General features: G+C 44.7%; 2 protein-coding genes across 2 annotated transcripts; one reads left to right on the forward strand and one right to left on the reverse strand.

The window, feature by feature from the left end:
- Positions 1 to 411: 411 nt before the first annotated feature.
- On the forward strand, positions 412 to 7,436 carry NANS (N-acetylneuraminate synthase). The gene is made up of 6 exons (XM_086629583.1): positions 412 to 543; positions 1,857 to 2,072; positions 3,743 to 3,842; positions 4,049 to 4,203; positions 5,245 to 5,511; positions 6,875 to 7,436. Exons 1-6 carry the CDS (start codon positions 412 to 414, stop codon positions 7,082 to 7,084), a joined length of 1,080 nt encoding a protein of 359 aa, XP_086485709.1. The 3' UTR covers positions 7,085 to 7,436.
- Positions 7,437 to 9,386: 1,950 nt separating this feature from the next.
- Positions 9,387 to 21,458, reverse strand: TRIM14 (tripartite motif containing 14). The gene is made up of 6 exons (XM_009981523.2): positions 21,276 to 21,458; positions 17,165 to 17,260; positions 16,132 to 16,365; positions 14,889 to 15,051; positions 13,538 to 13,630; positions 9,387 to 9,922 (listed from the first exon to the last, which is right to left on the reverse strand). Exons 1-6 carry the CDS (start codon positions 21,456 to 21,458, stop codon positions 9,387 to 9,389), a joined length of 1,305 nt encoding a protein of 434 aa, XP_009979825.2.
- Positions 21,459 to 24,954: the final 3,496 nt, after the last annotated feature.

Here is a 24,954-nt window from a genome sequence, read left to right on the forward strand (position 1 = left end):
AGAAAAACTGCTACGGCGGGTGTGCACGTTTGTGGTGGAGCGATCCCCCGTGCACCCAGCGCTGCAATAAACATACCTACTTTACAACTTTCCGAGTTGTGGAGTCTGTTTCCGCACGTCACAGGGAACCCTGGCCGGCGGCCGAACGGGCTACCAGCCCAGCACGCCCCTCACGCAGCGGCGCCGCCGCCGCGGAACCCGCCCGTCCGCCCGCGCGCCACCTGGCGGCCCCGCGGCAGACGCTCCGCGGCCCCGCCCACTCCCGGGCAGTGCCCAATGGCGAAGGTCGCGGCCGCCGGCCCCGCCCACCACGGAGCGGATTGGCTGCCCGCCGCCGACTCAGCCCCCGGCTCCGCCGGCAGCCGGGGAGCGTCGGCGCAGTCGCGCGCGGGCGGCGGTGCGGCTGCCATCATGTCGCGGGAGTTCGAGTTGTGCCCCGGGCGCCGCGTTGGCGGCGAGCAGCCGTGCTTCATCATCGCGGAGATCGGGCAGAACCACCAGGGTGACCTGGCCATCGCGAAGCGCATGATCCGCATGGCCAAGGTGCGCGCGGGGCCGCTCTGCCGCCGGTGGGCGGGGAGGCGGGAGCGCGGCCGGGCCGGCGGGCGCCTCGGCGGGCAGGGCTGGCCCGGCCCGTCTCCCTCAGCGCTCGCTTCGCCGCCAGGTGGGCAGGTCCGCTCGCTCGGCGGACGCAGGCAGCGAGATGCGGGTGAGCGGGAGCCCCGCGGCACCGGCGGGGGCCGGAAAGCCGGAGGAGGGCGTGAAGCCTCATGCTTTCCCCGCGGGGCACGCTCTGGTCGGGGGGGCAGCGTCTCCGGGCGCGTGGGGGGAGTGGAGTGATTTACCAGAGGAATTTTTAAAGGAAGTAGTTGCAAGGAGACAGTCGTGGTGCGGGTCCTCGCTTTTTAGCCTTCGGTGCCTATGATCCCGTCGTGTTGGCCGTCAGGAAGCCCGTATCTCGTTCGCGGCACAGACGTGCACCTGGGCACACACAGGCAGAATCTCCGAGGGGTCAGCGCAGTCCTTCCGTTGGGTCATAAGCTAACCGTGGATATGGGAGGGATCAAGTGAATGTCTCTGCTGAACCTCCAGTTTGACTTAACTGCATTACTAGTTTTTTTCGAGGTAATGCTTGCGTTACCCAGTAAGACAGCCAAACTATTTTACAATTGGGTATTATATACATGAGATATAGCTATGTTAGAAAACGGGCTGTTGTCACTGAAGGAGAAGTCTGGGCATAATGTGTTCGGACCCTTGATTGTAGCATAAGTGCAGAATAGTGTAGTGAAGTTGTGGATGCCCCATCCCTGGAAGTGTTCGAAGCCAGGCTGGATGAGGCTTTGGTCAACCTGGTGTAGTGGAGTATTTCCCTGCCCATGGCAGGGGGGTTGGAACTAGATGATCTTTAAGGTCCCTTCCAACCCTAACCATTCTATGATTCTATGAAATTTAACTTCACTGCTTGTGTCACTTCAAACAAATTTCAGATTCATACTCCTTGTTCTGCAGAATCCTAGCACTTGTTTTCATGTAAAAATTATCATGCGATAGGTGAGCTTGGAAACGCCACTGAAATCAACTCTTCAGATAAGTGGCATCCGTAGCAAGACGTAGTTCAGTTTTGTAGTTTTAATATGATTTCTTTCTAAACTGCTGCTCTACCAATTATACAGGCCTTTTGAAATCAAAGGGTGCATGTCCTCTGTTTGTACCATTCCTGCGATTGCTCCGACAATAATGTGGAAACTGCACTGCAGATGGGCCTGTTATTTGCACACTCCTTGTGCTCAAACTTAGGATGAGTGCAGTTTTCATTTGCATTTCCACTCAGTGTGCACCGGCTTGTTTTGCAGGACTGCGGAGCAGACTGTGCTAAGTTTCAGAAGAGTGAACTGGAGTACAAATTCAACAAGAAAGCCTTGGAAAGGCCCTATACCTCTAAACACTCCTGGGGAAAAACCTATGGGGAGCACAAGCGCCACTTGGAGTTTAGTCATGACCAATATAGAGAGCTCAAGAAATATGCAGAAGAGATTGGCATTTTCTTCACAGCTTCCGGCATGGATGAGGTGTGTATGATACGTGTTTGTGCCTTCTTTTTAGAATAGTAATTACATGACACAGCTTGTAAGATTTCTGGTGGCATTTCTGCAGGACATGGGTTTGGAACTTAGAGCAAATATTGCATAAATTGACATCGTAAGTCCTTGAGAATACATTAACTTCTGTAAATTGAACATAATCTCTTCAACTCCAGCTATGTTGAAGAGGTTAAATTGTGTGTTTAGCTATATGAGGAAATCAGCGAAGTGATGTGTGAAGTAAATATAAAGACTATGGCTAATTCCTTTATCTACTCTGTTCCAATGTATACTGGAGAAAAAACAGAATCCTGTTGAACCACTCCCTTTAATGTTGTCCCTGTTATTTGAGATTACTTCCTGTTCCTTGAATCTCTTACAGAAAAGCTGCCAATTTTTGAGAGACACTTACCTAATGAAGACTGGCCTTAGATATGATGTCTATCTGTCACATATCATTTTGTGCAATCTCCTCAGATTAGATCTGTGTTTTTTTAATATAGTGTATTAATTGTTTTCACGCATAATACATCTTAGTGAATAAACTATATTACAGAGATGTTATGCATCCTAGGTACAAGAAATTGAATCTGCATCATAATTATGATAGAAAAATTAGACTGAAGAAGATGTGATTCTCTTTTGGACATTAGCACTCTCTGGCTTTAAGTAAATTTGTCTGCCACAAGGAATGAGGTGGAGAAAATAAGTGTTTGTGTGTGGTTGAAGGGAAACAAAGTTAGGTAACTATTTCATTGTTTCCCCTGGATGTGAATGCAGGATTTCAGTGTCTCTTGTCTGTGATAGGTTTGGGATTTTCGTCCTTAAAAGTACTAATTTTTAAAAGGCCGTTTACTGATGCAGTACTGATTTTCATGGAACCTCCAAGAATTGTCTTCAATACAGCACACACATTTCCAGAAGGCAGCAGAGTATAATTAACATTTAAATAAACTGTTTTATAGTCTTTTCTTCGGCAGATTTTTATATTTATTTTCTAGTATCTCTCCTAGAAGCAAATCCATTCTGGATTTCTCTTTTTGGGCAATTACGTTTTTTTCAGGTGCTTATTTCTCAGAGTGACAGATCTATTCAGGAAAACTGTAGGAAGTATGTGGCAGGAAGACTGCCTGCATGGCAGCAGTGGCAGTATTTCTGACCTGTAGGACGTATGTGTCAGGAAGACTGCCTGCATGCCTGCTGTACATTTCTTCTTCAACAGGCAGGTAGTTGTGCTCTCTGGTAATGCCAAAAAAAAAAAAAAAAAAAAGGCAAGAATGCTGTAGCCCACTTATCTTGAAGTTAGAGGAGCAGTGGAGCCTACCTCCACCTCCATGCTTGACCAGCTCTGAGACCAAAGAGACTGCCTTGTGACAGGGATCTCAGTCAAAAAAACTGTGGAAAATCTGATTTTTGTAATAAAAGGGTAAAAGCAGGCACCTCAATAATACTTCACTTGGAGGGAAGTCAGAAACTAGTATCCTCAGAATAGTAAATGTTATTTCAGGAGCAGTGTATTTTGGGGGCATATATGCATATTTAATCAAGCTTGGGCTTTGCTATTTCAAAGAGTGGTTTATTTCCCAGCATGGTAAGTCCTTTATCTTTGATCCCGCTGAAGCAGTGTGTTAAAATGCAGTGATCTCTTTTCTTTGTAGATGGCTGTGGAATTTCTACATGAACTGGATGTTCCGTTTTTCAAAGTAGGATCAGGAGATACAAATAATTTTCCGTATTTGGAAAAGACTGCAAAGAAAGGTGAGCATTTTCTTTTGAGCCATCATAGTAAATATCACTGTGTTTCAGTTTCTTTCTTTAGAAGAAAATCATGCTCAGACTTGGGAAAAAAAGGTTCACTCACCTTCCTCTTCTACTGAATTAATTTACTTCAAGAATTTAATTTAATGTTGCATAGCTTTCCTCCAGACCTAGGACAAAACATGTGCATGTTTTCTAATGGCTAGGTCGCCCAATGGTGATTTCCAGCGGGATGCAGTCAATGAACACAATGCATCAGGTTTATCAGATTGTGAAGCCCATCAATCCAAACTTCTGCTTCCTGCAATGCACCAGTGCATACCCGCTTCAGCCAGAGGATGTCAATCTCCGTGTTATATCGGTCAGTGAGTAACTCTGAGTGTGCCTGAGTGTGAGTAGGGTGCCAGAGGTCTATGCACTTTATTGAGACATATTTCCAGGTCTTGGGCATGCTGGAATTTGCTTCTGAGAAGCCAAAAGATGTGTCATGTTCCTCTAATTCACGCAAGTGTTGAAGTAAAAATACCTATTGGCTCGTGTTTTAGCAGAACTCAGCTTTGAGGAATATGATAAAAGATAAGACAGGAGTATTCGCAGTTAAACAGAGAAAAATATGACATATGGTTAACAGGTTAACCCTGTGCTTTGTAGTGCAAACAAAAATGATGTACACTTACCATTAAGAAGATGCATGGAATTGGGAACCTAATTCTAAATAGGGTGCCAGACCAGAAACTTTTGTTTAAAACACTTCATGTGAATTATCAGAGCAATGACGACAATAGTTTAGGCCCTTGTATAGTTTCCTTTGCTGAAAATATGATTTGGATATGCCTGATAATTCGGGAAAATTTTCTTGCATCATTAACTAGTGTTTAATCACTTGTCTAGCTTTTTGAACGCGTAGTATGTTATTTCTAGTAGTATGGGACATGGCAGCATTTAATTGCCTTTAGGATTGGGTGAGTGTCCCCTGTGTATGGCTGAAAGGATTGCTTCAGATTTTAAATATGGTTTGAAGAAACCTGCTTTGGATACAGGTTAAGTTTAATCAGTCCACTAGATTCTTGGATGAAAATAGAGCACTATTCTGTTACTGTAACTTACAGTGATGTAGGCTTTGATGACCTTGAAGAGTACAACTGAAATAAAAGGAAAAGAATAAGAGAAGTTGTAGAATACAACATACTTCCTTTTTCATGTCAGTATTGATAATCTTAGTGAAATTCTTAAAACATGATGGTTGATAATGCAGTGATGACTTGTTCAGTATAAAAAAAATTCATGCTTGTTTTGTGGCACAGTAATTGTCCACAGTTTCTATTGCAGTTATCACTGTTAAATTTGCTTTGTCTTTGAAATTGCTACCTTGTAATTCAGACCAACTCTGTTATGATTCAAGGCATATCAGTCAGCTTTTCCTGATATCCCCATTGGCTATTCGGGGCATGAAACTGGCATAGCCATTTCAGTGGCAGCTGTTGCTATGGGTGCTAAAGTAGTGGAACGCCATGTGACTCTCGACAAAACCTGGAAAGGAAGTGACCACCAAGCATCCCTGGAGCCAAATGAACTGGCAGAGTTAGTGAAAGCCATCCGTACTGTGGAAAAAGCAATGGGCTCTCCAGTCAAACAACTCTTGCCTTGTGAAATGGCTTGCAATGAAAAGGTAACTTTCGCTTTTGATTCACGTATGGCTGAAACTCTTCAGACTGTGTCGTGGTTTAGCCCGAGGCGGCAACTAAGAACCACGCAGCTGCTCCCTCACTCTGCCCACCACTTCCTGCCCCTGGGTGGAGAAGAGAACAATGTAATAAGAGGCCTGAGGGTTGAGATAAGACCAGGGGGAGGGATCACCCACCAGTCTGGGCACAAATCAATTTAATCCGTTATCAGTTACTTCAGAGAGAATCATGAGAAACAAAGCCAGATCTTAAAAACACTTTCCCCATCACTCCTCCCTCTTCCCTTCCCGGCTCTACCTGCTCCTCTGCAGCGGTGCAGGGGGATGGGGAATGGGGGTTGCAGATCAGTCAGCTCATCACACATTTCTGCCACTCCTCCCTCTTCAGAGGGGACACTCCTTATACTCTTCCCATGCTCCAACATGGGGTTCCTTCCCACAGGAGACAGTTCATGAACTTCTCCCATGTGAGTTCTCCCTGCAGAATCCAGTCATAAGCCACCAGGCTGTTCTGGCACAGGCTTTTCCCACAGAGTCATGGCTTCTTAAGGTGCAGCTGCCTGCTCTGTCATGGGGTCCTCTCCCACAGGCTGCAGGGGAATCCCAGCTCCGCCACACCTCCTCCCGCTCCATCTTCACTGACCTTGGTGTCTGCGGAATTGTTTCATAGAATCACAGAATCATAGAATCGTTAGGGCTGGAAGGGACCTTCAAAGGTCATCTAGTCCAACCCCCCTGCAAGGAACAGGGATATCTCCAACTAGGTCAGGTTGCTCAGGGCCTCATCCAACCTGGCCTTGAACGTCTCCAGGGATGGAGCATCCACCACCTCTCTGGGCAACCTGTTCCAGTGTTCTACAACTCTCAGATCATAGTCCTCTCTCCACAGAAGTCATCCTGGGCCCTTCTTTGGACACGTTCCAGCACTTCAATGTCTTTCTTGTAGTGTAGGGCCCAAAACTGAACACAGCATTTGAGGTGCAGTCTCACCAGTGCCGAATACAAAGTACTCGGAGATAGTAAAAGGAGTAATAGGTCTCTGTGACTGTATACAAGCTGTTTTTACACTAAGCTAAAACACTAGTCAATCTAATCAGATTCTCTCCATTTTGATTCTGAAAAATTCTAGTATACCATTATCCAATTTCAGAAAGGGTCTGGATGTTCCCAGCAGCCTAGTTACAGCAAAGGCTTCCATGATAACTCAACCTTCATTTGGAATAAACAGCAATGGGAAGGGCAGTTCCACACAACCTGTTTCCAAATAACTGCTGAATATTTTTTAGCCTTTTTTGGTATACTAAGCCTAGGAATGTGTTTGACTTTTTTTTTCATTTGTCCCCTGTAGCTGGGAAAGTCTGTTGTGGCAAAAGTGACAATTCCTGAAGGTACAGTACTGACACTTGACATGCTGACAGTGAAGGTGGGAGAGCCTAAGGGATTTCCCCCAGAAGCCATCTTCGACCTGGTGGGCCAGAAGGTTAAAAAAAATATTGAAGAAGATGAAACCATCACTGAGCAAGCAGTGGAAAATCATGTCAAAAAAGTGAAGTGCTAAACCAAAGCACTCTATTCCATATTTCATATTTCATTAGAAACAGTATAGCTTTGTATCTAGAAAATATCATGTTCCTCCTTTCTCCATTCCACTTAACCTAGATTAATTTGGAGTTTTGCCAAATCTAAGACCACAGTCTGCTGCTTTCCAGCTTCCCTTTTCTGGTAAGAATACATTAAATCACAATAATTTTGTCTACACTTTGAATTGTTCTAACACCGTATCTTTTTGATGTTCCTCTTTTCTGCTGTTTTCGTCGCCCCTGTGATAACAGGATGCTAGTTGGAACTGAATGCAAGTAAGTGGAAGTTTGCATACGCTGACCAGAAAACGACACATGCAACCCTTAAGATAAAAAGTCTTAAGATAAAAAGTCTCAAGATAAAGCAAAGGGCTTTATCCTGAGACTTTTTAAAGGGCTGAAAAAATAGCTGAGATGGATCAGTGGAAATAAACTTAACCTATGCTTCAGAAAAATGTCAAAAGCATCTATTGTGAGCTGAGTGAAGCCTGGAATCTTAAATCAATTCTGCAGTGCGTTTGGATACCTCTATTTGTACCTGTAGGCAGCCTCTCAGGTAGGAAGCCAAATGCTGGTGAAGATTCAGCAGCCTCCTTCTTGTGCTAACAAGCAAATAGACTGGGTTGAGTTTTTTCTTCCAACACTGAGACAGCTAAGGCTGGCTGCTTAACTAGATGACATCATGGCTTCAGCATGATGATGGTCAGTGCTCCTCTTGTGTGCTCTGCTCTTGCATCACAGCCTCTCACTTTTCAAGTAAAAAATGCAATCCCACTCCTGTCAGCCTGCTGCTCTTTCCTTGTTCAGGAAGGAGCCATATGGCAGAAGCTGCAAACTAGGTGTCCCTCAATTGGCTTGGTTAGCACAGAACTGCTTTGGTATAATTAATCTGTGCTTTTCTGTGGTGGAATCATTTACTAGTGATGGTTATTTGGAACTTGCTACCTCATGGTCATGAGCTGGTAAAGTAGCTTGAATTTGGTGGTGGTGTTTCTGTACCTGTGAGCTGTTTACTTTCAAAACGTTCACCGTTCTGCAATTCTGAGAAAACTGTATCTTTAAACTGGGAAGAAGAGATTCTCTGAATCATGTGCTTGACTGTATGTGAGCTCTGGTTGATGCAATATGCTTGCCTTACTTTAAAAACTACTCCATTGTTAAAAGATTTTTTTTTAATTTCAAATTTGAAAAATAAATTTAGCTTATAAAACAAGCCATTGTTTTTTTCATTTCAGCCTACGGTCAGACCTTGCCTTCACCAGCACCAACAATGATTCCAGGGCCTTTGGTATTTGAACCCCATAAGATTACCTGACCTGCTTCAAGTAGCAGTGGTTCTTCACTTCAGCAGGTCTGGTCCTAGAGGCTGCTGTAAACAGCAGGACTTCAATTAATGTATTGGGGTAAAAAAAAAAGTATCCCTATACAGAAACTTGCAAGCTGTCATCTAGTTTTATGTGAGCATACCTTTATTCAGCAGCAGTTAAAGAGCCTTTGCAAATGGGACACAAATTAAGCACAAGTGCCCCACTGACCTAGCATTCTTATTGCACCTGTGGGTCCTCCAGGCATTTCATCTTCAATGGGGGATGGTACACAACTGTTTCTTGTGCTTCCACTCTGTACAGGAAGAACAGGGCCACCCAGGAGCCCAGGTTCAGAGTCCCTGTTACAAGTTAGAGTTAGACCACCTAATAGCTATTAACTGTGGCTAGAGAAGCTCTTACTTCAGCTTTACTTGAAGGGACCTTTCCAACAGTCAGTGCCAGTCTTTGATTTTTCTGAGATGATACTGGAGTATGAACTAATTCACTTAATTATCCAAATCTGACCTTGTGAACTATAACACTATGCAATATATGAACTTGAAGCTTGAACCAACCTAAACCAATTACCGTACGCAATTGCACCCCCTCCAGGCAGACGATGGGAGGGAGTTCATAAAAAAAAAAAGGCAATATCCAGGTTCAAATCTGAGTTGCAATAAGCTTCTTTCAACTAGACTTTCTGTATTTTGCAGGTTGAAAAAAAAGTACAAACACTATTATATCTGGCATATTAGGTGGTATATCAATATAGTTTATAAAAAACAGATCACCTTCCCCCATTGAAAAATATATATACATTAAAAATGCCAGTTGGTTTTCTTGAACTTAACCTACTTTTTAAAAGCATTGCAATTAAAACTTTCATATGACAGAGATTAATTCGTGTAGATCATTGATAAAGTGGATTTCATAGAAAAAGCATGAAATAGTAGGCTTTATTTTTCTTTGTTCCTCATGTTAGTTTGCATATTCCGATGGACCCTTCCCAGAGCCTTACGGCTGGGTAAACTGGTTCTGTGAACCTGCAGCGGAAGGTGTGCAAATGAGCCATACAATCAGTAACATTGTAGAATGAAAGGATTCCTGCTTCATAATCCAGAAAAATGCCAATGCGATCAGGATCATCTTCTATCTGGATGGGGGTTCTCTCCCCTTTGTGAAACGCCCAGTATTCAAAATCAAACTTCTTAAGGCACCAAGATGCCCTATTCCAGCCCAGTCGACAGGTTTCAGAGTCTCCTTTCCTGCCAATGGAAGGGTAGGCTGCACCAATCCACCATCCTACTCCAGCATGAAGCAGGTCAATTTCCCAGTAATGGCTCCCAGAGAGGAATGCATCTCTGCTTAGCACTTGCCATAGTTTGTCGAATCTCTGGGGACCACAGGGGTAAAAGATCCTCCTCCAATTACAGCTTACTACAAGACGGTCATCAGACAATTTCAGCCTTGGGTGAAGGCTGTCGTATTCCCAAGTTGGTGATCTTGCATCTGCAGTCAAAACCATAACCATACTACATTTATTGCAACTCTTGAAAGAAATCCAAGTTATAAAAAGCCTGACATTTTTAACTGAAAGCACTGCACTATTTATATGCACTGGTGCTTTAAAGTTGCATAAACTTTAAAGCAGGTCAGTATGTAAGTCAATAAATGCATGGTTCATGAGAAGATGAATATGGCTAGGTAGGGAACAAACGCAGAGCTTCTGCTTTATGCAGAATAGTTGGAGACTTCTGGTGGGATTACAGCCTAAGAGTTTTAGAGAGCACAGGAGCAGACTCTTGGGTTGTGAGATCCCATTCCACTGAAATGCCATTTGAAGAAGCACTATAAGTCTGTTTCTCATAGAGGCATTACAGCTCTGAGCAGCAGCATCCTGTACATTGCAAAGGAACAACTTACCAGCTCCCAGAGGATTCATAGCAGTTCACCTACCCTGACATTTAGAAAAGAAAAATCACAGTCTGAACATACAGCCTAGAAATCACTGTCTTGGTCACCAGCATCTTGGAATATTTTTACCATAAAGTAGCTGTTGCAGAACTGGAAATCACAAAGCCAGGAAAAAAAACTCTGTAGTCAAATTTAAACAAGTTTGAAATGACACAATCACACAGGGCAGGTCAAAAAGGATTTTTAAGCTGAGATTTTTCTCCAAAGACACTGTCCTACAACCTCAATATAGACTATCACAAAAGTTTTCATAATACACTCTCAGTGATTTACTCAGTGTATTAGCATGTGTTTTCTGAATTCATGTTCTAGAAATAACCAAGATACTCCGTTTGAAAACATGATCTGGCATTCTTAAATAATCTGCTTCACTCTTACTGTCAAGCCTGATAAAACCAGCGCCAGAGTTGGGTAAGTAAAAGAACACACATTGTCATGAATTACAGTACTGTCTGGAGTACTGGCAGTAAGATGTAAACTTAACTTATATGCTAAAACTATTCCAAATAATGAGCACCTCTTTTTTTGTTGTTGTTGTAAATGAAGAAAACAAAGTATAACAATACATCCAGATGAGAAGTGAACAGTACGTTTGCAATGAAAACTGAGTCATATTTCACTCATTTCATAGTTGTTTATTTTTTTTTACCTGAATGTGATTTTAATCTTAATCTAGATAAACTTTGAAGCCTAGGTGTTTTAAATGCTAGATGGCAAATACATACATTTGCAAAGTTAACTGCAACAGAGACTTACCCTCTATACTTGTCTGTAATGTTTCAGAAAAGAAAGTAGTACACATGCATTATGACTGTAAGATACAGCTGGACCCTACATCTCCTCCTTGCCTTGCTGTGGCCCCTAACATCAGCTATGTTTAAAATACAGGAACCAGTGATGCACCACTATCAGATGTTTTATACACAGTTTTATACTATCACCATCTTCATCTGGGTAGGATCACTGCACACACCTGGGTATCAGAAATGGAGCCGTTGCTTTGTTTGAGGCAAAGACATGTGGAGAGAGTTGCTGATGTGTGAAATGCATGTCATGGTGCTAGAGAGCCCACTGTTGATATTCTGCCCCCTGCAACCTGTACCTATATATTGCAAAAAAATGGAGAAGCAAATAGCACTGTACATGCAGTGTGTTAACTGAAGCATGACCATTTTCTAAACAAAAAGAAGGCCTGTATGATTTTAATGCTGGTATTATGTCTGTAAACAATGTTAAAACTTCAAAAGTGTACCACTACAGGGTACACCTCACACACGCAACACCTTATTGCTGTGATGTCCACTACACTTTAGTTAGAAAAGCTAGTATTGGCATTCATGTGGTCTGAATAGGTGCTAAGACACATCTGTGTGCATAGCTGCTGACAAAAAGACAGGAAACAGGAATTATTCATGTAGGTAAACAACAGCACACTACAGGATCCTATCTTGTGAAGGACGGACTGTCCTGAGTCTTTGTTCCAAGTCACTTCCAGCAGGTAAACAATGGGGATGCTAAGTTTGTTCAGAACACAGGTGACATCAAGACCAAAAGACATTTGAAGTAGGGAGGATTTAAAAGGCCTGGCTTCAGTGTCTGCTTTTTCCAGTATGCACTTGAAAAGCTGTGCAAATAAGTAGTGATGTCTGTAAAATTTACCTGAAAAACTAGATTTTTGAAAAATACGTAACCACTAAATCTCAAGCAAACAGAAATACCTCCACTGATGTAAAAAAAAAAAAACAGACAAAAACCCAAGGACAGAACTGCATCCAGGGGCTAATGTTTGGAAGCATAAATGTGAATTTGACTAGAAAAATAGTGTAAACCACCTAGAGTTGTTTGGATTACTGGAGGACTACAATTCTTCCACTTTTCCTAAGTGATGAAAATTTTAGGTGACTTTTAAGTCCAAATATTTATGATCAAGGTTTGTCAATTTCAGCTACTCATAGCACCTCTAAATGAGGTGGTTTGTAATACTTAGTTTTAACAGAGTTGAGAAATCGGCTTTTCAGCCTTTAAAGTGTTTGTGAAGCAAATACACTGTTTTCTCCATGAATCCATCAAGAGGCAGCCAGAAGCAGATACAGAGTGGCACTCATGAGCTCAGCAGCCTAGCTCACTGCCAGCCAAATGCTCTCTTACTAGCAAGTGCTCAGTGCCATGGACTGGCTGTCCCAGCACCTTAACAGGTTCCACTTAAAAAACGACTGATTCAGTCTGGATCCTGCAGCACATAAATGACGCAAGTGGGAAAGACCCATGACATCAAAGCCAAGAAGACAGGCTTTGTTTGTTGCATTCCTGATTTCTTAACAGGCGCTGCATTTACAAGTGCAACACCTGTTATCTCCAGTTGAGACAACCTGTTTGGAATGAAAAAGTTGCAGTGTTTGGACTTAGAGGCTCACTCAGGAGAGCACAGAAACAAGACAAGGTAACAACACTGAAAAATATGCCTCTCAAAACACACCAGCCTATAAGTGCAGGGACAGCATTTAACCCACTCTACCAGCACAGTTCTGCCCCTTGCCCTCTGTACTGAGTAACAGCCAGAAGTCAAGTGTCCATTCAGCCACAGTAGTGGCCTCCGCTGGGCTGGATCCAGGCCAGAAAACAGACCTTCCCTTACAACAGGCCTTTGCCACCAGGTACCATCGTAACAGAGAATGTTAACAGCTTTGAGATTAAAAACAGCTACAGCCCTGATCTGATGCAGGCCACGTGAAATATCCATGAGCTTCCCATCAGAGAGATGAAACAATTCACTGTACATCTCTCCTAACAACACAAGAGGAAAGGATCATTTGTAGATTGACCCTTTAACACCTCAAGACAGACAACAATGATTGGGAGAACAGAAAAGTCTTCAAAAACTATATTAACCACCAGCTGATTTACACACTGGCAGTTCTGAATGAAAACAAAGGATCGAGATTTTACAGACAGAAAGTAAAATTTCTTTCCCCACCTGAGGTATGGAAGAGAGTAACGACTTGCTGAGCACTTCATCCTTGCAAACACTGTAAATACCAGAACCCTTTAAAGATACCATTTTAAGATAGTGACAGCACACATTCATTGACTGTTTCAGTGATTGAGCCATAAGTGTTTGGAGTGCTTCTAACTTTTGTCAACCATACTTACGTTTTAAGAAAAGCAACCGATCAACACGAGACATGGTTTTCAACACTGTTCCAGGCTCCTTCTTTACAGTGGCATTAAGGCTGCTGAAAACGTCTGGGCAGAGATGAAAAGGGACAGTTTAGGGAGTCTGCCAGTGGAAGAACATGGCTGTACTGTCCAGAAGATGTTAAAAATAAAGCACTACGGACAATTTTGGTGGACAGTGTATTTGGGTTTTGCCTCTTTGGTGTGAATTCCACCCATGTCCTGGGGAAGATAATATTGTCACACTCCATTTCCCAACCTCATGGGACAAACTGTTTTACTTTTGCTTGGGAAAGGGCTACTTACTTTTGTACGTTTTCAACCTTTTGCTCTTTGATAGCATGGAGATGCTGGATCCCCATGTTGCCAAGGAACTACACAATCGAGCACAACCACAAGCAAGCACCTCTCATTCCTCAAACAACACCCCTCTATCAGACGAGAACAGTTAGGCAGCTGCAGACAACTACAGATGCTAGCTACAGAGCACCTGCATGGTACTATCCAGCAATTCGCCACACATCCTGCAGTGGTCTTTTGGATCTGGTCTATTTTCCCCAGCACCTTGCTACACTGTTCTTGGTGGCAACTCTCAGAAAAATGATTATTAAAAGGTAGTTGGGTGAAATGCGATGGCCGGCATAGCCTTGCTCACCTGTAACTCAATAAGCAGCAGAGTTTCCCCAGTGCTATTTGGCTTTGTGGCTCTGTGTCCCATTAGGAAACTCCTTGCTTTAATCATGCCAAAGGTCACTTAAGGATGAAATACCAGCTCAAAGACAAAAGGAGCTCTAAGCAGAACATTTTAAGCCCCCTTTACAGTACCAAAAACCAGAGAATTCTTCAGACTGCCTGAGACAGAAAGATCATCAGTTACATCAACAGCTTTTTCTAAAGCTGTTAAATTTTACAGGTACCCCAAGTTCCATGCCTGCCAGACGTCCTGCCAGAGCACTTACACCCAACAGTGACTGAAAGGAGAGAACAGCTACGTTGTGTAGGTGTGATGATCTAGAAATATAAGCAAGATAAGCTCTGCAGGTAGAACTAAGCTGTATTGAAATAACTGATAAAGCTGGAAAAAAGCATCAGACAAACTTTATGGCACAAAAGGACATCTTCAGAGTTGAAAGAGAAACCTCTTTTGTTCCTAAATCACCACTGCTATAGCAACATTACACCAATGCTGTCAGAGAACAGCACCCATGCCTGAAAAGCTGCTATTTTCTCCAGCTGATTTGGAGAAAGTCCTGCTCTTAGTTTCAGACCACCCTTTATTTAAAAGGAGAGCAGGAGAAAGCAAAATTCACAGCACTCTTCCAGGTACCTTCTTTAAGCCGGGCTTCCAGTGGTTTCTGTAGAACGGATTGAAGAACTGTCACAAAGTGCTTATAATGATTAAGTATGTGCTCAAACGAAAGACGTATCGGATGCCACTCTTCTAACAGGTGCCTGGGCTCCTGCATTTCCTTCTCGATTTCTGCGTACTTCTGAGGACAGAAAGCCAAATTCTCAAATTAGTAGAGCCAGTGACCTGAATGGACTCTTTCCTCCCAGCTCCCACACACCAGAAAGCAAGGACAGCTCCATCATTAGGTAAACATACGGGCCGTAACGGGCAAGCCTTGCTGTTTTCAGCCTGCCTATTAGCTCTTCGGCCTGCCCATTAGCTTCTCCTGCCAGTGGAGCCAGGGGCTACCCCAGAGACAGAAAACCCAGCAGTCATGTTTAAAACAGGCCCCTTCAGGACACTCCAAGATAGAAATGAGTTTAACCTGGTTAGGACTTTTTGTGGGAAATCCCAACAATGGGAAAATTGAACCACTAAGTTTTCAAAGCCATCTAAAGAATAAAATCCAACCTTCCCCACAAAAAGTCCCTCCAAAACCATGAAGAGCAGCTTCCCATATGAACCTATGTTGCTAGCACACACAGCAGAATGTCATGACCATATCAGTCACAACAATGCAAACACTCAAGTCTGCTAAGTTGCAAGGATGTAAACAAGCACCACAAGCCTTCTCATGAAGAATGGCATCCTTTGGTTTGTGTCAGGGCATAAGCACACAGCAACACACCCCTCCAAGTAAGGTGAAGAAGATTATTAGGAAAAAGAGGCTGACGTTTATCTGTAGGTAAAAAGAAAAACACCCCCCTCCAGTAAAATGATGGCTGTTGCTCGGGTGATTAGGATTTCTTGCAATTAAAGAAATGAGACAATTCAGGCTTCCTTATCAAGTTCCCAAGAGGGCTGCCTTTCCTCAGACCTTCATATTACACTGCACAAAGAAAGATCTAGTACAGTGTTTGTCTTCAAGATGAAGAGATATACATAATTCTGTTCCATATACGCTTAAAATTAACATGAATTTCACACAGACCTGAAATCAATGCCATAGCAGGAACATCTAACAGCTCAAAAATCAGGAACTAAACTGGTTCATCAAAATACCAACAAAAAGAAGATGAAAAAGCAGTGAGAAAAACGCTGGTTACATACAGAAGGATCTACAGCGGAGATCACCAGGCACTATGAGGATAAGAGGTAGAAAGAGACCATACAATACCACCTCCAGCAACTGAATAGGATCACTGTGCTGTTGTATTTGTCTGATTCGATGGGAGAAGGTCTCCAGGGCTGCAAGTTTTTCTCGACAGGACTCCAACTGCTGATCATGTGCTTCTAGGGCTTGCTGAGTCTTTTCATCAATGAAGTTTTTTGCCAGTCTCTCCTCTTCCCGAAGTAGTAACTGGAGCTCAGTCACTTTGTCTGATAGCTGCCTTTTGCTCAGAATGGCATGTGCCTATAGATTAAGCAGAAGAGGGTCCTCCTCCATACTCAACAGACCATATACAATTCAGGCATTTCTCTCTGAGGGTTTCAATGTTACATTTCAGTTGAATTTCACTGATTTCCTGCATCTCTTGAGAAATGGGCGTTTACCCCTCAAGGGAGTGCAGCCAGGATTTACCTGCTGATAATACCAGATACCTGATACCTGCAGGACTTTGCCTCTTTTAAAGCAAGCTAGGGACAGGGAGCTGCCAGGAAAAGGCGGCCTCCAAAAGGAAATGTCATCAAACCGCAATGTCCCAAACCTCTACAGAGCTCCCTCCAGCTCTTACTGACATTTCTGTAACAGCGATGCTTAGAGATGCTCCTTAGAGCAAAAATCACTTCATGTTCTATAAATGAGGTGGAGCTTAGCATACATTCCCATTCTTAAGATAGAATCAACAGAGCTGTTCTTGTGTTTACTTAATTCTGAAGTCAGACTATTCAATAATGCAGTTCAGTGCAATGGAACATACACCAGTGAAGCCAGAATAACAGATGCTGCTGGAGCTATTTACTATTCCTCTGCACAAAAATTTCAACATTGTTCTTCCAGAGATGTTCTGCTGATCAGGGAACGAGGGCCAGGCCCTTGAAGACTCTTTCCCTCTTCTCTGTCTTTGATAGCAACATGTTGTGATGGATACAGGGAATACACTCTTTTCCTGAGAATCACGAGCTGCCTGTGTCTTTGAATAGCTACAGAGAATGCAAAATGTCTCTACTTGGAAAATGACCATCCAGTGGAGAAGCAAACCACGCTTTACCTTCAGATCATTAGCAGCCTGCTCTACATTCCTTCTGTTACCAGCTTCCCGCTCTTTTCTCTCTTCTAGATCCTTCAAACACAATGCCATGAGTTCCTATAAAGCAATGAAACAAAACAGAACATTGTTTCATAACAATCTCTGTAAAAACTAGAAATCAGTATCCAGCTTACTCTCCATATAGGGGAGTACGTTACTGAAACACTCAGTTTATGGGTCTTACTAAGGCCAGTAGTGATGAGACATAAGGACTTCAACATTTCAGCTGACTCTGGTGGTTATACTGGTAAGATTCAGAGAGCTGTAAAAACTAGTACCACCTTCATAAGAACAGGGAAACCTATGGTGAAAAAAAATTTTTATCTTTAAGTCTACGGCACTGTTCATTTCGAGACTATGTGCTCATGCATTTAGCAGCTGAAGGGTAGCTAACCAAGTACTTTTATTCAGAGGACCAGTGGGAGGCTCTGCCTAGAGTCAAAATCCAGTGAACGTTCAGGATGCTTCCTAGTGTACAAAACAGCAATCAGAAATACCCCACTATCACTAAGTGATGCTGTAGTCTGAAAGCCTGCAACAACAAATATTATCAGCTTGGCTGGTAACCACACTTTCTGTCATACTTTTGGTGTGCCCTGAGATGCACTGAGCAGCACAGCGCAGTTAATGTTCTACTGTGTCTAGCCCCACAGTTTCTTACCCCAGCCCTCTGAAATCCAGCTGTCCGCTGTCAAGCAGGTTAAACAGTCTTGCTGCCTTTGGTGATGCATTTTTATCATGAGATCATGAAAGATCCAGGCAATGCAGCCCCACGCCCTTAGTGCACTAGTGTTACAACACAGCCTCTCAGTAAATACCAGGCAGGCTACCTCCAGAGGTGTTGCTGTTCTCAGTGTCCTCTTCTGCAGCTGAGAACCAGTCAAGAGCATCTGCATGCCCATCTACCAGCTCACTGCAACATCCCCAGCTCAGCATGGCATTTAAACTCTGCAGGGTTGACAAACTGAGCATCAAGTGTTGCTTTACAGGCAACAGTTTGCACTTCTGACATGTGCCTTCTCTGAAGACAGGTGCAATTTTTCATTTGATTATGACATAGCCAGAAGAAAATGGGCTCCCAGCAAAAGCCAGAGACTCTGCATCTGGAAGTCCCTTGGCACAGGAACATCGATGCAAGCAGACAAAAGTTCCTGGATAGAGCAAGACACTCATGTCATGCCATCCATTCCAGCCGCAATTTTCCAGTCTTATCCCTGAAGGACCAGAAGGGTTCTGTATCACTTGAAGATTCAAGAGTTCTACAGGTATCAGCCCTCCTCAATTTATTCTGCACCCTAGATCTCATTCCCTTCCTCAAAGCCTGACCAAGACTACAGAGCAAAACCCATTCTTCCTTCTCTGCTTACTAGCACATCCCCTCAGGCACTCAATCTCTCACAACAATTCAATCCCCCATCCAAACACTTATGTTAGCCCAAAGCATTTCTGGTTAAGCACTACTTTCTTCACAGAGGTAAAGAGCTGCTTCCTAGCAGCCCAACTCACTCAAGTGAAAACACGGTAAAAGCAAGGATTTCTGAGATCAGACTCCTAGCGCCAGCCAGGCTCACAGGACACATCAGGTACACAACATGCTGATCCTATGTCCTGCATTCAGGACACAGGGAGTGTCCTTTCAGATTTTTTATATAACCTTAGATCGAAGGACGAAACAGCTGATGGACCTTGCACAATGGTTCTCATCTCTTCTTAGCATCCACAGTTAGGATTTGATAAAAGCACCGAGGAAGATTATCACATGCTGCCTGGTTGATGTCACATCACACGAGCTGCACAGAATAACCGCTCCCAACAAACAAAATCACTAGTCAAAATATAATCTCTTAGGCTAGAACTACTTTTGATAGCTCCTGCCTGAAAACTCTGCAGCCCTAAGCCAGTAGACATCAGCAGAGACTTCCTAGGGACAGAGTGCCACATGGGGACCCAAGCTTCTGTCCCGCTCACCTCCTATTTTGGCGCAGCGACAAGTAACTAGTTATCAACAGCACCTGCTCCCCTGTGTCCAATGGACCCACAGGGAACCAGCACAACTTGTTGCTTTGTGCACTTTGCCCTGGCTCAAATCAGGTTGCCGCAGTACAATACAGGCATCCACACGTTGCCCTGGTGTCATGAAGGAAATGCAACCACTGTAGTGAATTCCCAGCTGCAAGAGGGATACTTTGGATGAAAGCACACAAGCCGATAGGAACAGTGCTCTGAGTCGCTCTGACATCTTCAGTGGTCTTCCCCCTGTGCTGCTGTTGACTTGCAGCCTACTGTACTGCCGTCTGTCCTTGTACTGCTCTCTAACATGAAGTGGAATAAAATGCCAGAGAAATTTAGCACGACCTGTGCATCTGGTCACAATCTGTGGGAACTAGGAAACTTCCTGGTAACACTGCTCCAAAATACCAGAGCAGGAGTGGGAAGGAGCTCTCTGAAATCGTGTGTGGGGAAAAAAAAAAAAAAAAAGCTCCTGAACATCAGACATCTCTGTTACTACTTTTTAAGCCTCCCAGGCTTAGCACCACAGCATGCAGGCCTCAGCAAGTCTCCCAACAGGCTCTTTGGAGGAAAACAAAGCAGAAGCAGGAAGTATGGGCCAAGCTTGGAAAGCCTCCTGAGGCTGCCTGATGGATAGCTAAACTGGGATGAACAAAAAATGCTTAGGGAAGAACCCTTGTGCTGCCTGTGGCTGGGATGGACTTAATTCTCCTCATAGCAGCTCATACGGTGCTGTGTTTTAGATGTGACTGTACTGTGAATGCACAAGAGGTTAGGAGGGGACACAAGCAGGCGGGTGACCGGAACTAATCAAGAGAGATATTCCATGCCGCATAACATCATGCCCAGCAATAAAATGCAGAGGAAAGGATTTAAGGTGGGTAAGCCATCTTTTGCTGAGGAAGGGGTTTAAGGTGGGTGAGCCATCTTTTGCTGAGGAACTGGCTGGACATTGGTCTACCCGTAGGAGGCGGTGAGTGACTGCCTTTGCATCGTTTGTTTTGTTTTGTTCTCTTTTCTCTCTTCTTCTACTTCTCCTTTGCTTATTAAACTATTTTTATCTCAACCCAAGAGTTTTCTTGGTTTTAGTCTTTATTTCCTCTTCTCCTGTCCCACTGCACGAGGGAGGGGGAGTGAGCTGGCAGTCGTGTGGCGCTTAGCTGCCTACCAAGGTTAAGCCACAACAACCCCTGCTCTCCATTCCCAAGGAATTGTCACAGAATTCCGTCACACACGTTCTGTGCATGGGGACTCACTGTGGTCTAACAAGCTACGGTGACGGGGGAAAGGGATAAACGGAAATGTCATTTTCGCTTCCTCTGTGGCATCCATGTTTCTGTCAAAGGTACTCAGCCCAGCAATGAAAACAATTCCTCCAGGGCAATCAAGCTCCTCTGGTTCCCCCTACACAAGGTCTGAAGAGAACATGGGGCTGTGTGTGGCCTGATAGTCAATGTCACCTCCCCATTGTCCCGTGATTTATACTCCTGTCATGTGTGCGCTTGGGGCGTGCCGGAATAACCCTCTTCCTCTCATGCACGAACCATGTCCCTGTGCAGTGACAGCACGCTGACAGACCTCTGTCCATATGGGCTTTACAAAGCACTTGTCAAAGTACAGAAACTTTGTTCCGCTAGCCAGTACAGCCAACAAAACTGATACGGCAACAAAACCCGAGCTCCACAAGCTGTTCATAAGGCAAGCAAAGCAAGGCTGAAGATACCTGGCCTGCTGCTGCCCCCTGCACTAATACTCACCGCTGCCGCCGTCTCACACTAGCAAAAGAACACCCAGTTGCACAAGTCCCAGAACTGCGGAAAAAAACCGCCAGGACACACAACCAAATGAGGACGAGCGTTGCTCCAGCTCCGTGCTCCGCCGCGCCCCCTCGGCTCCCGGTTATACCCCAGTCCCACCCCCGCCGCGCCGCTGGAGCCGCTCTCGCGGAGACAGTCACCACGGCGGCAACGCCGCTCAAGGATCAGCCCAGGGCCCCGCGGAGGGCAGGTGCCGGGCGGGCGCGCCACGGTGCCATCGCCCGGTGCCCGCTGGCGGCGCTCACCTGCTTGTGGCGAACAGCGTGGGGCAGGAGGCGGGCGCGGTGCGCCCGGTGCGGGCCCAGCGCCGGGCAGAGGGCGCAGACGCAGCGCCCGCAGTCCTCGCAGTACAGCTCCAGCGGCCGCCCCGCGTGGACGCCGCACTCCCGCGCCCCCGAGGCCGGGGCCCACGGCTCCTCCTGCGCCATGGCGGCCGCCGGGCCGGCTGCGAGGCGAGGCGGGCGGGCGGGAGCGGGCGGGATGCTGCGCTTCGCCTGGCCAGGCGCGGCTGCGCGCAGGGCGCAGGATCCGCAGGCGCGCAGGTGAGCCCAGCTCCGCGGCCGGCCGCGCCGCCGGGCCGCCCGCCCCTCCGAGAGGGCGGGCAGCGGGGCGGCGCCGGCCCGTGCCACCGCCCGCCGCAGCTGGGCCTCACGGCGGCAGCGGCGGGTGGAGCCGTCGCCCAGCGGTCGATGCCCGGCGGCGAAGGTTGGCAGGAGCTGCACCTGGCTCCCGGTGCGCGGGGGGCCGTGAAGAGGCGGTGCCGTGGGAGCTGCGCGGACGGGCAGCTGCTTTTGTCTGGGACCCCAGCTGGAAATATGACTGTTTTCTGGAATTTCAGCTGCGTTGGTAACGGCTCGCAGTTTTATAGCTGAGCAAAAACACGTAATCTGATCCAAAAGTGGCACAATTCGTCTGATTCAGGGTGTGGTTTTTTTTGTGGAGCAAAACACTTAATATGATCCAAAAGTGGAACAATTCGTCTTCAGGGTGTGGTTTTTTTCACTATTTTTCAATTAGATTTTTGTCCCGTGTAATGTCTCGTTTATAGAAATTGAAATAAAACGCCAACACTCTTAAAAAAAGTTCGCATACTTGCTTACTGTTTTTGGCCAAAACTCTTAGGTACATTCAGCCAAATTCATAAGGGGGTTTTTATCTCCTTGTTTCTTTCTGTGAATAAAAGCAATCCAGCATAGCGACCGAAACAGAAAGGGAAAAAAAAAAAAAAAAAAGGAAATGTGAACAAATAGGAAGAGATTTAAAAACAAGCATTTTGGTGGGACGTTTGAGAGTCAGTATATGTATTAATACATAAGGATGTGGAGCTCTGAGGAGCAAGGGCAGTCCCCCTGAAAGCAGGCAGAATCTCATGCATACCAAAGAGCTGCTGAGATAATCAGAAAGACTATCTCCAAAAGTGCGTTGTACCGACCCCGTGCTAGAGTCATGGAATTACAAGGATCATTAGGGATATCTGAAGATAATTCGCTCTCACCCTCCCACACAGAAACGCACCAGTTCCTGCTTTAAAATGAGCAAAGATCACGATTTCACAGCCTCCTTGGGACCCTGTTTGACCATCCTTATACTGAAAACTTTTCCTAGTGTCAAATCAACACTTTCCTTCTTACAACTTGTGTCATGTTTTATCACTGTGCCCTTCCAAGGAGAGTTGCAGCCTTATCTTCTCTAGCTACTCCCATAAGGGGGTTGTAAACAGTGCTGAGTTCTCTGCAGGAGGCTGAACAAAGCCAGTTCCTTCCATGTCTCTTTGCACCTGCTGCGCTTCAGCTCCGTTACTGTTTTGGTGGATTCTACAGGAGGTTTACTTAATGGAGTCAATGTGTGTCTTGTCTAAGGAAGTGTATGGCTGGTCTTCATCACCACAAGGCCACACTGTTGGAAGATGCTCAGCCCAGGACCCTGGTTCCTTTTCTGGCAAAGTATTCCCCTAGCCTGTTGATGCACAGCCTTAGTTGTTGCAGAGTTCCTTCATGGGCTGGATAAGCCCAGAGGCCCGTCTTGATCTTTGTGAGGTTCATGCTGGTGCATTTCTGCAGCATGACGCAGTGCCTCAGAAGAGTGACCCTGCCTGCCACTTCATCATTCCTCATCCCTTGCTCCACCTCCTCCTGGTTTGAAACCACAGCAAACCTTGCAGAGGGCATATTCCATCCTGTTGCCGTGGTTGTTGATAAGAACATTAAAGAGCATTGGATTCAGCTTTGATCTCTGAGGAATGGCACTGGTATCCCGCTACCACCTGGACTTTGTGCATCTAATGACAGCACTTAATGCCTAGCAGTTCAGGCAGTTTTCCTTGCACTTTCTAGTCTGCCTATCCAAACAACAGTTCATCAGTTTTGTCTGTAAGGACATTATTGAGGCTCATGACTTGCAGTGTTAGAATTTGTAGGTTATTAGTACCTAGGGCATTATTTCCCGTTTCACATGTGACTTTGCAAACGAACTTACTGAGCTAGACTTTCTGGGCTTTGTGGTGTTTTTAATTCTTTGCTTTAGAGCAGAGAGCTGCAATAAAACAGAAATGTTTGCGCAAACAGTAGTGGATGGTCAAGTGCTGATATCATGCACCAACACCAGATGTACTTTCAACCCGGTACTGTACTGTCTAACACTGTGGAAAAATGCTGCTTCACTGTGGTTGTGAGAGGTCCGAAGAGCAGGAGAGACCCTGCCTTTTGCGTGCAGCTCCCACATTCATCTTTCTGGAAGGAACCCATTAAGCTTTCAAAACAAGGTTTAAATGCCTCAGAGCATGCCTCAGGCTGTTCTTGGCCAAGAAAAATTATCCTCCAGCACAGGCAGTGCAGAGAAGTCAGCAAGTAACCAGGAAATTGTAACGTTTTCCTGCTTTAGCACCATCTCATTGTGAAAGGCAGTTGGGGAAAAAGGGTGGAGCAGGCTGGTGGTGTCAGGATGGGGCTGAGTCTTCACCTGTTGGTTTTGAGGTTAAATGTCACTTTCCTTCTCTTGGCTTTGGGTCTCATAAGCCTTCTGCAAGCTAGGCGTGCATTTCTGAAACTTTGGTGTGTGGAATTGGCAGCATGCAACACAGAGAGACCTGGCTTTGGTTTAGCCATAGCATTCTCTATTTCTTTGTATAGAAAATTCCTAAAACAAACTCTGACTCCATCTTCATGCTTTGAGTGTAGGGCTGAAGGGGAGGAGCAAAGTCTGTTTTTGTGTACAATTTACAGGTTCCGTTGAGAATCTGGACTTTTTTTGCAGTCATCTACAAAAAACCCGAATCACTGATTTGGCAAAGACATTGAGAACTGTAATTTGAAATGGCAGTTACACATCTGTAGGCATTAAACATCTTTGAATCTCTGCTACACAAGGAGTGAATGTTAAGTAAGGCTGAAGCCAAGAATCCTGTATCACATTAGGGTGCTTTCAATAGAAGCCACCCTTCCTTCTGGCTTGAGACGAGAAAGAACACATTGCAGAAATGAGTTTATTTTGTTTTGGTTTTCCTCTGGCTTAACTATTTGCAGAGTGATTGTGCAGGGTAGCCTTATTTCATTCTAGGTCAAGCGAACCTTCTGGAATCTTTTGCATGTGTCTCTATATTTTAGTAATCTAATTTTACAACAGATTAGAAAGTGTCTTAGTAATGCTACATCAGTTCGATTTTCATGTTGAAGTTTTATTTCACTGAAAAACAAAACTCTGAAGTTCCTAGTTTTACTGACACTGAATGCCCTTTATGTTTTAACATTTTCATTAAGAAAGTAAATGAAAGTAGGAATTCTTTTGCGGCTTAATTGGTCACTATTTCATTTTAAAATGTGGAAAATTATTCTAGGCTATCAGAAATCTATTGATGTATACATTTCTCGCTAATTTTTAGCAAAACATGCTCTCAAATATATACTTTTCAAAATACACTTTCTGCAG

The sequence above is a fragment of the Tauraco erythrolophus genome, chromosome Z, assembly GCF_009769465.1.
Source record: "Tauraco erythrolophus isolate bTauEry1 chromosome Z, bTauEry1.pri, whole genome shotgun sequence".
NCBI classification, from domain to species: domain Eukaryota; kingdom Metazoa; phylum Chordata; class Aves; order Musophagiformes; family Musophagidae; genus Tauraco; species Tauraco erythrolophus.